At 40.1% G+C, this 12,098-nt stretch overlaps 1 protein-coding gene and 2 long non-coding RNA genes across 6 annotated transcripts; all 3 read right to left on the minus strand.

The window, feature by feature from the left end:
* Positions 1 to 4,612: 4,612 nt before the first annotated feature.
* On the minus strand, positions 4,613 to 5,085 carry LOC307039202. The gene is made up of 2 exons (XR_013808168.1): positions 4,990 to 5,085; positions 4,613 to 4,787 (listed from the first exon to the last, which is right to left on the minus strand). It is a non-coding gene; the product is annotated as an uncharacterized lncRNA (long non-coding RNA).
* LOC307039201 (uncharacterized protein) lies at positions 5,079 to 8,350 on the minus strand. Of its 3 annotated transcripts, XM_079681045.1 has the most exons (10): positions 8,184 to 8,350; positions 7,981 to 8,062; positions 7,441 to 7,534; positions 6,887 to 7,006; positions 6,568 to 6,659; positions 6,309 to 6,426; positions 5,823 to 5,940; positions 5,526 to 5,630; positions 5,257 to 5,442; positions 5,079 to 5,169 (listed from the first exon to the last, which is right to left on the minus strand). In XM_079681045.1, the coding sequence occupies exons 7-10, from the start codon at positions 5,896 to 5,898 to the stop codon at positions 5,093 to 5,095; spliced, it is 444 nt and encodes a 147-aa protein (XP_079537171.1). In that variant the 5' UTR covers positions 5,899 to 5,940; positions 6,309 to 6,426; positions 6,568 to 6,659; positions 6,887 to 7,006; positions 7,441 to 7,534; positions 7,981 to 8,062; positions 8,184 to 8,350; the 3' UTR covers positions 5,079 to 5,092. The 3 variants fall into 3 exon arrangements, with proteins under 3 accessions (XP_079537171.1, XP_079537172.1, XP_079537170.1); XM_079681046.1 differs by lacking the exons at positions 7,441 to 7,534; positions 7,981 to 8,062; positions 8,184 to 8,350 and having other exon boundaries at positions 6,568 to 6,725; positions 6,887 to 6,931; XM_079681044.1 differs by lacking the exons at positions 6,309 to 6,426; positions 6,568 to 6,659; positions 7,441 to 7,534; positions 7,981 to 8,062; positions 8,184 to 8,350 and having other exon boundaries at positions 5,823 to 5,892; positions 6,887 to 6,936.
* Positions 8,351 to 8,533: 183 nt separating this feature from the next.
* On the minus strand, positions 8,534 to 10,276 carry LOC307040094. 2 transcript variants are annotated; one of them, XR_013808414.1, is made up of 6 exons: positions 10,193 to 10,276; positions 9,914 to 10,086; positions 9,555 to 9,617; positions 9,357 to 9,456; positions 8,757 to 9,049; positions 8,534 to 8,612 (listed from the first exon to the last, which is right to left on the minus strand). It is a non-coding gene; the product is annotated as an uncharacterized lncRNA (long non-coding RNA). The 2 variants fall into 2 exon arrangements; XR_013808415.1 differs by lacking the exon at positions 10,193 to 10,276 and having other exon boundaries at positions 9,914 to 10,089.
* Between the last annotated feature and the right edge of the window lie 1,822 nt (positions 10,277 to 12,098).

Raw genomic sequence — 12,098 nt, forward strand, 5'->3', positions numbered from 1 at the left:
ATAGTATTCTGTATTTTAGTATTTAGTATCTTGTAAATGGACATCAGAAAGTTATTCGCTCGGAGCAGGGATAAAGCAGCAAGGAGAAATGAGAGAGGTAAGCTAGGTAACAAGGCAACCCAAACCACTTTTAGGTAACAACCCACAAGTTGAGTTCACCACTGGTCACTAGCCTAACAGTTACATATCTGTCCAGACAAAGAGGAGCAGCAGAGTGTCGGAGGAGGTGAAGGAGAGAGGGATTTTGATGAGCACGAGCAGAGGTGATATGGCTATTAATTTAATATTAATTAGGAATAACTGCAAACAGGTTATACACAAGTAACCTTACATCTGCATATGTAAAAATTTAGATAATGAAAATGCAGACATTAGACTGTAATATGTTCATGTTGTTTCAAGACTCAGTGCAGCAGAGTGCAGAGGAGGAGAGGAGGAGATTGAAGGGACACAGGAAGGGATGACACTGAGAGATGACACTGACAGGTGAGAGTGAGACTCAGCTGACAATGTAGTTAGCTACTGTAAATGTCCCTACTTATAGATGTGATGAATGTTATTTGAACTTTTAATGGTTATCTGAGGTAACTATTGAGCATATGATTTTTTTGTACGTTGCACCAGACAGGAGAGTCAGAGGGCAGAAGAGATTGAGCTGGTTGAGGCAGGGGAAAGGCAGAGAGAGAAGGAAGGACAACAAGAGACAGACAGGCCGGAGAGATCACATCCCAGAGATGAGACTGAGAAAACAGTTGCCACAGTGGCAGAGAACATTAGACTGGGGGCAAGAGAAAAAAGCAGTGTCCACAATCTTGAGGGACATACAAGTGATCTTGGGGGAAAGGAGTCTGGCCCAAACCAAGTTAAGTTGTCAAAATATCCCCAGCACAACTTTGGTGCAAAGAATCGATCATTTAACGCCAACTGGTTTGAAAGCTTTACATGGCTGGAATATTCCAAGGCTAAAGATGCAGCGTTTTGTTTTCCCTGTAGAATATTTGGGAAACATTTGAAGAATGACACCTTTGTAAACACTGGCTTTCAAAATTGGAAAAAAGCTCTGGATGTCTATAGAGAGCATGAGAAATCACCAGCACATAAGGCAAGCATGCAGTCTTGGTGTAGTTATAAAGCCAGTGAGGCTCATGGCAGTGTTGTCGACCATTTGGATTCTGCCAGTGAGCATGAAATAAAAGAGAGACGGGAGTACCTCAGCCGGGTTGTGGCTGTTACCAAGTTTTTGGGAAAACAAAATATCCCATTCCGTGGCCATGATGAGGGCATGTCCAGCGACAACCAGGGGAACTTTCTGGAATGCATGAACCTCTTGAAAGAGTTCGACCCTTTCCTTCAGACATATTCAGCACCATCACACACTACATACTTGTCACCTTCATCACAAAATGAAGTAATTCAGTGCTGTGCCCAGGAGATAACAAAAGCTATCAGTAAAGACATTAAGGAGGCTGGAATGTTTTCAGTGATGGCTGACGAAGCAAGAGATGGCAGCACTGAGCAGCTAGCTGTGTGTGTCCGATATGTTGCTGGGGGGAGTGTGCAAGAACATTTACTAGCTATGGTAGATTTGAAGGGTTTTGACGCGGAGTCCATTACAACTGCCATTGAACAACAGCTAAGGTTGAATGGCATAGACCATGTGAAGGTGGTTGCACAGGCTTATGATGGCGCCTCAGTCATGAGTGGGGCTGTTGGAGGGGTCCAAGCAAAGTTCCGAGAGAACCATCCCATGGCCATTTATGTGCACTGCTATGCACATCAATTGAATTTAGTGCTCTGTTCCACATGTCTGGCCATACCAGAGGCCAGGAAGTTATTTGACCTCCTGCAGAATGTCTATACATTCTTTTCTGGCTCCCTTGTGAACCATGACAAGTTTAAGGAGACTCAGAAACAGCTTGGCTTACAAGCTTCTGAGCTTGTACAGCTGTCCAAGACCCGATGGTCTTGCCAGCTGAGGTCTATCAACGCTATGATAGAGAATTTCCCAGTAGTTCTCACGTGCCTGTCCAATATCAGCAACCCTACGGCTGTGGGTCTGCATGCCAACCTTGCAAGGTTCTCCACAGTTTATCTATTGATGATGTTCAAGACTTTTTTGTCTGTGACAGACAGTCTACACAAATACCTACAAAGTGAAACTGTGGACCTGGCAAAAGCTGAGGAGTTCAAATGCGCTGTGTGCGCCACTCTACAAGAAATGCGCACTGATGACAAAGCAGCTGAGGTTTATGACCGCGCAAAGGCCTTGTGCGAAACACACCAAATCCCTGAGTCATGTGCTGTACCAAGACAAAGGCAGAAGCAGAGACGCATGGAGGAGTATGTAGTCGAGTCTAGTTGTGGGGCAGCGAGTGACCTAGGGAATGCCGAGAAGTTGAGAACCGCAGTGTATCTACCTTGCCTTGACAGGATGGTTGCTGAGATGGAGCAGCGTTTTTCATCTCTCAACAGCACAGTTCTAAAAGGTGTTCAGGCCTGTAATCCAGGATCTAGCAACTTTCTCTGTGAGGAGGACCTCAGAGGTCTGGCAGATCATTATAATGTGGATCTAAAGCAAGAGGAAGTGCTGGTGGCTAAAAACTATCTGGCCAGAAAGCAGGAAAGCCTTCCAATCACTGACATGCAATGTCTTTTCAGTTTGCTGGATCATGTCATGTTCCCAACATTGACACAGGTCATTCAGATATCTCTGACCATTCCAGTGTCCAGCTGCACTTGTGAACGTACATTCAGCGTGCTGAGACGCCTCCACACGTGGTTAAGAAGCACAATGGGGCAAGACAGACTCCACCATCTTGCCATCATGTCTGTTGAGAGAGGAGCACTCTCCAAGTTAAGCCACTGTCAATTGATTGATAGCTTTGCAAAACTGAAACCGAGACGTTACAGTTTACTTTTAAAAAAATGAACATAGACCTCTCCCATCTCTCTGACCATGTACACACCTCATAGGATAGTCACCATCACACCATCATAGGATGGGGGGTTCTCTTTCAGTTTTCAGTTTTCAAGTCCATGTTTGCTGACAGATATTTCATGAAGATTCATTGTGCCTCTTTTGCCTTCATCAGTTAGTGATTTAGAGATACTGTATACAGTTAAATTCACAAGTAGGCCAATTCAATTCAGTTTGGTTCAGGTAGGCTAGATATTTAATGATGCAGAAAATAACAATCTGATTGTACTATTTATTTATGACACTTTATTATAATAAATAAGTGCAAAAAAATGTTTGCTCGCGTGCTTGCATTAATTATCTGTGCCCATGCATTTTTCAAAGAAATAACTGCAAAACATTTTTTTTTTCTGTGCCCCTGTTGTGCCCCTGTATAGTATTGGGTCAGCTGACGCCCCTGGTTGTAGTTGAAGAGTTTGTAAATTAACATGAACCAAAGCTGTTGCATGGCAACATAATCGCACAACGTCACGTCCAGTATTTCCTCAACCACACACATCGATTTAATACATTTAAATTTGTTTACCACTGGTGGATGAGTTTTTACTGTGGGAGATATTTCCTATGCATGGCCTCAGATTAGTAAGCTTTTTAAAATAATGATCCAACTTGGATGTTTTAATGGGTATTGGGTACATTTTTGGTAATATTTGTATTAAACTTTATAGCCGATAGTAGCCTATGACAAGTGGTGACTATGTGGTTAATATTGTTGAATTGTTACTTTGATGTACTCAGTGTTAGGGCTTTACACATTACAACAACGTTACACTGCCAATGTCTGTCTTTATTACCTGACCCTTTAAGATGTCCCTTACACTACCAGTGCTTTTTGGAAGAACTGTTGTCCCTCTCCCGATCCTCAACATAGGTTCTAGTTAGTTATGAATTATGTTACACATCCAATATCAATCCCTGTTAATGACTGTAACCTCAGTTCAAGCTAATTATTTGATGTGTGAAGACAACTCTATAATGTAATAACATATCAAGTGGGTATCAGTAAATATTTACAGACATCAGTTATGTACAAAATCAAGTTTATTACTATTTTGGTAAGATAAACGAGCATATGTAGCAAAACACAGGTTACAATATATGATAATTCACATGACAAAGTAAAGAAAAGAGGTGCTGCAGCACAGGTAATATGAGAAAAAAAGTAATTTTTCAACATTAAAGCATGGAAAATTGTCGCAGTAGAAGCACTCATTTCAAACTCAAATAAGCTTAATATGTCCGCTTTAATGTAAAAACTGCACACTTAATCAAATCCAGAGGGAAACATCTACATGTTAGCTCGCTGTGTTAGCATGCTAGTGTTGTGCCTGTTAGCTAGCTAAACACCACGGGTTAGTTGTTAGACTGCTTTGTGTTTGGTGTCACTTTACTACATTTTTATTCACTTAAAACAGTCAGCTAGCTGAAATCTGATTATTAAGTCAGAATGGCTGAAGGGGGCTGTGAAAATGAAGAACAGTAAAGGCAGATATATGGACACAATATGAACCTGAAAATAAGCATAATATGTCGGCTTTAACTATAGAACTGCATAAGGGCACCAAGTAACTTTCCACAAGTCAAGTCCCTTCTTCTGCGTCATCTTCATCATCTGATCTGTTGTCACTTTGCCAGTCTTTTTCTTCTTCCATGTCCTCGTCCTCCTCCTCCACCAGCCTAGGACTGGGTTCCAGAATTCCTCTGTAGGCGCCTGCTACTGTCTGCTGTTTGAGTCTGAGGTCATGCAGATTTCTCCTTAGAAGGCACATAAGGCCCTTCTACCCCTCCTCTGTGATTCCATTCGGATAGCCTACAAGTTATATAGCAAACATATAAATTGTGAAAATGATTCAGAGAAAACGTATTTAGGTCAAGAAAGACTAGAATGCAGTCAGACTCAAATAAAAACAAACAGATGGATAAAATCTTCTTTAAAGTGTGTTTGCCTTTGCTGGTTTGAAAAACATTGGCTTATGTAATTTAAAGTGAATAAATCCATGTGGTTCACTTACTTCCTGTCTGTGTGATCAATGAAACTGGGGCCATCAGTGTCTGGACCTTTGATACAGAGTCCTTGAGGTACTGACAGTGCTGCATCATCTCCTTCACAAGGATCTACTTTTCTTCTGTCAGTCGTGAGAGAAACATTTTTTGGTCAAACAGCCCCTTCTTAGTGAGAATGTCCACACCATCTGAGAATGAATATAAACATTTCACATTAATGAACACATTTTATTACTACAGTTTTGTAGATTAGAAGTAAAATCTTTATACAGCACCTCTGTTGGGTTCCTGCCAAGGCCAGATCATGCTCTCTGCAGATTTGGTTGAGAGTTTCTCCACAACCGAGTCGGTGTCAATAGGGTCACCATCAGGTTGCTGGTTGTACTTGTGGATGTCCTCTAGCGACCTTTTCTTTTCTTGGGCAACCTTTTGGACGATCTTTTGACGCCTTTTGTTACGATCTGTAATGAGAGTAACACATAGATCACAAAAGAGCTGACGGGATTTTAATCAACACAACCAATCAATGTCCCAAAATGCTTACCATTTTGTCTGTAAAGGTAGTGCTTTTTCTGGCAAATGCTCACAAAGAGTGATTCTATTGAGATCTGCAAACAACCAGCATCTGCAGGACTGGCTGATGCACTTCCTAAATGAATAAGATAAAAAGAAGAAAACAAGTTTCAAACACAATCAAGGTCTGTTATTTGCACATCGCACACTAACAGGCACATTAACAGGCACACTAACAGGCAAAGGACAAAGTTTAATTTGGACAGCATTATTTAGTTTTTATGAACCGACTCCATCTATGTATACGTCAAAACAGCATTGTTCTTACCTTTACTGGCCCACTGTTTGACATCATCAACCCACAGTTCTAGCATGTCATCAGAGCAATTCAACTGGTCCTGCATTTTCTTCAGGCTCTCAGTTACAGCCTCTGTCTTTTCTGCTGCCTGCAAAATAGCAAAACAGAATCAGGCCATTTTATAAAATAATTCAATGAAAATAAACCAAAAGAATGCATTTTAAGGAGGAAATTAACACAATAACATATTTAATGAATTTCGTAGCTCTAGTCCTGCACCACTGCAATGTCTATATGGGGGTGTAATTTTTATATATTGGGTGGACTTAAATGTCAAATTTTACAGCTAGAGGACATGGCAATGTGGAGGCCATTCTCTTTGCGATGATTCCAGCCCATAGCATGGACTGTTAGCATGTCAGTTCTTGCTGTGAAGAAGAATACATCTCATTACAATGTTATAAAATATAAATGTGTACATTTACAGGAAGGCAGGGCCCAAACAAGTTCACAAACCTGACTTGGCCATGTATTTAGTTGTTAGGCCACATCTGGATAAGAAGCTGTTTACTTGTTCCGCTTCTTCACCAAGAGTGGTGCTGGCACCCTCCTGGTTCCGTGCATTCCAAATAATCTAAAGCATGAGGGAATCAATGTTGATGCAAATCTCAAGGTCAACAACTCATAACTTAAAACATTCTCTTGGATCAGTTCAGACTCATGTGTAGTGGTCAGATTTACCATTAATTGTTGTTTAAGTAATTTGAATCCTCACCTCGCATTTGGTGTTTTGGGCTTTGGCATGCATCACAGACAAGCAATTTCTCATTTCCTTTAGGGGCTGAAGATGAGGCAAGGCTTCTGAAACTTTGTCAAGATATGGTACATACCGACACGTCACGTCCATAGCCAAAAATGAGGCACTCTGGAACTCTTTTTGGAGAAACATCGGATAGGCAAAGATTTCTCCTCTATACATATTTAAAGCTTTTTTTAAAAATAAAAATAAAATATTGAGTACAAAGCAGATTGAAGGTAAGGCTTCAGATTATCTACAAATATTTTAATTGAAAATGGTCAAGACAACTACCAACCTTTGAGAAGAAATCCATGCCTACACACAGCAATTTCAACACCTTCTTCATCCAACTTGTTGGCTCGCTTAGAGTTCTCCCTTGCTGCTGTCCAGTGAGATTCCCCACACATTGCTTTTCCTGCAGACTACCAAAGTAAATCGTTTTTAGAGAATCATTATCAGAAGTTATTTCAAAACACTGGATAGTGGGACCAACTGACGGTATTATCAAACATGTAAACTATTACACACAAGTGTTTTGTGCTCGACTGCCAGATTCACCTGGATATGCAACTCCCTGGATAATAACAAACCTGTTTTTGGATAATTGGAAGGCTCCAAATGTGTAATATATTCTGGATTAGAATTGAGCTGTTTTTTCAATCCAGTTTTACAACAATAATGTTTGTGACAGTTTGACGCATTGCTAACCTCATCACCCTGTCATCTGGTCTCAACACTTCTATCCCATCTCCAAAGAAATATGAAGGCAACTGTGTTACCACTATTTTAACTTCTATTAGTTATTTAGAAAGGTGAGATACATTTTGCTCTGCTTAATTTAAAACTCACACTTTTGACAGCCCCTCGAACATCCTCCACAAAAGTGGAAACCTCAGAGTCTTGGGCTAAAAACACTCCGTCAAAGAAGCCTGGCTCTTCACTCCTATAAGAAAAGGAATTATAGATAACCACTCTAGTTACAAATTGAACAAAGTAATAATAATAATAATAATTATATTTAAAGCACATCTTTCAAAACAAGGTTATAAAGTCTAACAGAAATATTTTAGATTCAACAGCTGTAGTTTTAACAGCTATATAACAGGAAAGAACTATAGCTACTAATTGCTCCTGTGGGGATTGTCCACTGTACTGAATGTATGTAAGTTGCTTTGGATAAAAGCGTCTAACAAATGACATGTAATGTAAAAAATAAATAAAAATAGCAATCCCAATGTCAAATTAAAATACAAGGACTAAGGACAATTGCTGTGTCAATGTAAAAAACGTACTGGTTTGTTTTCTGGAACCTGTAAAGTTTCCTATTGTCATCTACTGAAACAGCCACCATTTCGGGGCTACAGGCTGGACAGACAAATGGCTCTTTACCCAGAAGTTTATTCTCTTCAAATGTGCAGTACACATGCTGCAGACAGCTTCTCTGAAAAGCATCTGCATTCACCTTGCCAGTCTGAAATAAAAATACATTATTATCATATTTTGTATCATATCTCGCTCATCAATATTTGGCCATAAATATATTTATTATGATAATACATGTATTTGTCTTTCAGCTTCACATTTGTACTTACTCTTCCAAACTGCTTTGTTCTCTGGTCCAACATTGCAGTAAAAGCTTGTCTAGACATTCCTGGAGCTGCCGTCTTCATAGCCTCAAAGGAATGGAACAGATCTTGGTGGAACAGGGTCTGTGCTTGCATGGTAGCTGGCCAGTATCCACTCCTAACCAAGTCATTGAATTCTGGAACCCATTTCTTAGTGCAATGTTTGCAAGTTAGCTCTGGAATATTAAGATCGTAACGGCCTAAGAACACATAAAGAAAAAAACAATAACAATGAATTAGAGTAATGTATTAGTTTAAAAATACTTTAAAAAAAACAATTTCACCAAAACCTACCATTTATGCACACCAATATGATAGGTCTACCAACAGAGACTACAACATCGAAAACTTCACAAGAACATATCCTTGAAGGAAAGGATGTTGGAAGCAAACGATCTGCAAGTCAAAGTACAATCAGGATGAGATTTAACAATGTTGTAAGCAAGCACTATGATAACAGAATGCAATTTGAGATTAAAATGAGTTTTTTTGTGAGGGGGGAAAAAAGGCTGATCAATTTTTAAAAAATGGGACACTAACCTTGTTTAGAAATGATGTATTTGCCATCCTGGAGTTTCACAGACTCTGTTGGAGGAATGTACTTGTAAAATCCATTACAGGTGGTTTGCCTACTGTGCAGAGTGTGTTTTGTATGAACCAAGATATCACACTCTGCACAAAACCACTCTGATGGCATACATTCCTCACAACGGATGACAGCTTCTTCCAGGAGACAGTGATTGCAGGTCATCTTGACGATATTCTTAGTTATTAATAAGTTGTCAACGTTCTGTGGCCTCGCCTGTTGCCAACACTGTTGAAACTCTTTTTGCCTTTGTGATAGGGGGGGGGGGGGGGGGGGGGCAGCCGCATAGCTCCTCCTGGGGTTTTTGGATATAAGCCTGTGTTTTCTTTAGACCAGTCTCTTCTTTTCTTCAAACTGACCAGATCCGTGGGATTGGAGGAAGAGCAGGAAGTACTTCCTTTGTATTTGTATTGTTACTTTTTATCATTAAAACAAGATTATTGTTTAACTTGCATTCTGGTGTTTCTTAATCCCTTCCTTTTTACGAATTTACCCAGCTTACCAAACGACACGCGGAGACAAGGTTGGTTTTAAACATCCTCAATCTCCAACACCTTTGAGTCCAAGATGACAATGGTGGCACATCGCCAACATCTTGCTCCTTAATGGTCTCAGAGTCCCGTAGAAGGTCTTCTAGTCTCTGCATATTAAAATCTTTAAATACAGAAATATAAATACATACCATGAGGAAAACATTTCATATGAAACATACCTTATCTAGAAAAAGTCTTAAAAAGTAGCTTTTTTCTTACCAGGATCTTGGTAGCTTAGACATGGTGTTGTTTTGGTGGAACTACTGCATGGAGGAGTACCATCTGTTCGTGGGGGAAATTATTCAAACCCATTAAACAGATTATTTTAGCTAATTGACAGATTTAAATAAATGTTACAAAAACACCAACCTTCAGCAAACATGAAAAATATCAAAGCTCAATGTATTTTTTTTGCATTATCATGTCATTGACATCCGCTTATTGGTTTGAGTCCTTAGTCCTCTGACAAAATCGATGTGCAAATATATAGAAATATGAAGTATCATCAGCATTATTAAACCAGTGGCTACTTTAAATCACATACTGACTTTGATTAAATTCATAAAATGTAGACTAACCATTAGAAGAACTTTTTTTCCTTCGTTTGCTGCTGGCCACACGTTGCCCATCTTGGTCTCTCTTCCACCAGGTCACTTTTGGACGTGGTTCGTCTTCTTTTTGCGTCTTCTTTTTGCGTCTTCTTTTTGCGTCTCCTTGTTGAGTCTCCTTGTTGAGTTTCCTTGTTGAGTTTCTTTATGGACATGGAATGTAATGAAACACAGAGGGAGAAAAAATGGGCATTAACTAACTGGATTTAAATAATGACACTTTGGGTATAAAAAAAACAAGAAACTTGCCTGTGTGTCCTCAACATATGCATCCCCAAGCAGAAGAAGAGCTTCTAGTTTGTTGGTTTTTACAGTTTCTTTCGACATTGTGCTGAAACAAAAAAAGAAGGTGTTAGTTAGATCATAGATGTAGCTGTAATTTAAACTAGCCTAATATTAAGTGAATTAAAGTTTAGACCAACATCAGCATTATGAGGGAAAGGTATGATTAAAATGTTTTGGTATAGGGCATTGATGTTATTCTATTAGCAATGGAGAAACAAGAGTATGTCGATCTCCTTTGAAACCCCACCCCTGGTTTTAACAATAATTCAGTTATTATGAATTCCTAATGTATAACATATCATCTTCAGATGCATGTTTTTTGGTAACCTGTACCTGCTAATGCGTTTTTACTTTTGGTTAATGCACAGAATATACTGGATCATATATCGGCTAGCGGCTAGTAATGTCTGTTTAAATAAAAACGGGACAAATATCTGAGCAGATCTCAGATCAGCTCGAAGAGTGAAATTAAGCTTTAAAACCCAAAATACTGTCAAAAAACTGAAGAAGCCCCATTATATTTACAACATGATCAACTATGTTACTATCGATTGATTTTAAACTGCAACAGCTCCGTAAAACGACAGACGTTAGCTAAGGCTAACTCAATGATGCTAACTGAGCAGTTCACGGTTTAACTAGCAAATAATTCTCACGCGTAAGCTTGTATGTCGACACATGGTGCTGTGTAAAGTGATGCAAAAGCTGAAATCATTTAAAAAACACTGTAAATGTCTTTATTACATTACAGAAAACGGGTTTACATCGAGGAACTCCGTGTCAAGGAGGGTTCAATGTCTTCTTCTTCTTCTTCTTCTTTTAATGGCGAATCGCCTTCTCGAATTGGACTGCGCTGCGTCCAGTGGACCTTTAACGAAACGTGCTATGTGGGAAACACCATATCCCAGCGTGCATTGCGGCTACGACATCCAAATCATCGAGATTGAACCGGGCCTACGTCTGTTTCCGGTGACTTTATTTTGAAAATCAGTTCCTGACGGACGGCTAAAAAGCCCAATATTATAGAATTAAACGAATAAATAAAAACAAGGATAATAGTGTGTTATTGTTGAGCAAATAACACTGTGTTATTAAGAAAAGGATAACAAATTCGAAGGAAAAAAAGATGAAAAACAATATAGATTTCAGTGTTTTGAGACTCTGAGCCCCATTTATTTTCCTCACGGACGGCAAAAAAAGTCAGACATTATACGATTACAAATAAAATCAATAATCGTGGCTTGATATTGAGTAATAACATGTTTTTATGGACCACACAGCTTCCGGTCTTCTCAGACACGACCGTATCCATGCGTCTCATATGCACGCAAAACTCGGACTCAGGACTCAATGGGAATAGTTAGCGTATGATAGGCACGCAAAATCGGACTTTAGCGTATCTATTGCACGCATTTTCCAATGTGTAAAGTCGTGTCATTTGTACTCAGACTGAAGAGAGTGGGTTGCTGTCAGAGACACGGCACAGCAACCTTCTCGAGCTGCGGGCAGTGGTGTTAGTCCTCCAGCATTTCAAACCCTTAATACAAGGCAAACATGTGCTGGTGAGGAGCGACAACAGCACCACAGTGGCGTTCATCAACAGGCAGGGCAGAGTCCGCTCCGCTGCCTTGTTGACCACAGCAGAGAACCTGTGGTTGTGGGATTCAGAGATTGTGTTATCTCCGTGGGCCCTCCACATCCCGGGACTGGAGAACAGGGGGGGCCGACCTCATGTCAAGAGGCGGGCCCCTGCCAGGCGAGTGGGTGCTTAACCCGGAGGTAGTGAAGCAGATCTGGGCCCAGTTCGGGAGAGCGGAGGTGGGCCTGTTCACCAGCCCGCGCAACAGCCACTGTACCCTGTGGTTTTCCA

Source organism: Notothenia rossii, assembly GCF_949606895.1.
Source record: "Notothenia rossii genome assembly, chromosome: 5".
NCBI lineage: Eukaryota > Metazoa > Chordata > Actinopteri > Perciformes > Nototheniidae > Notothenia > Notothenia rossii.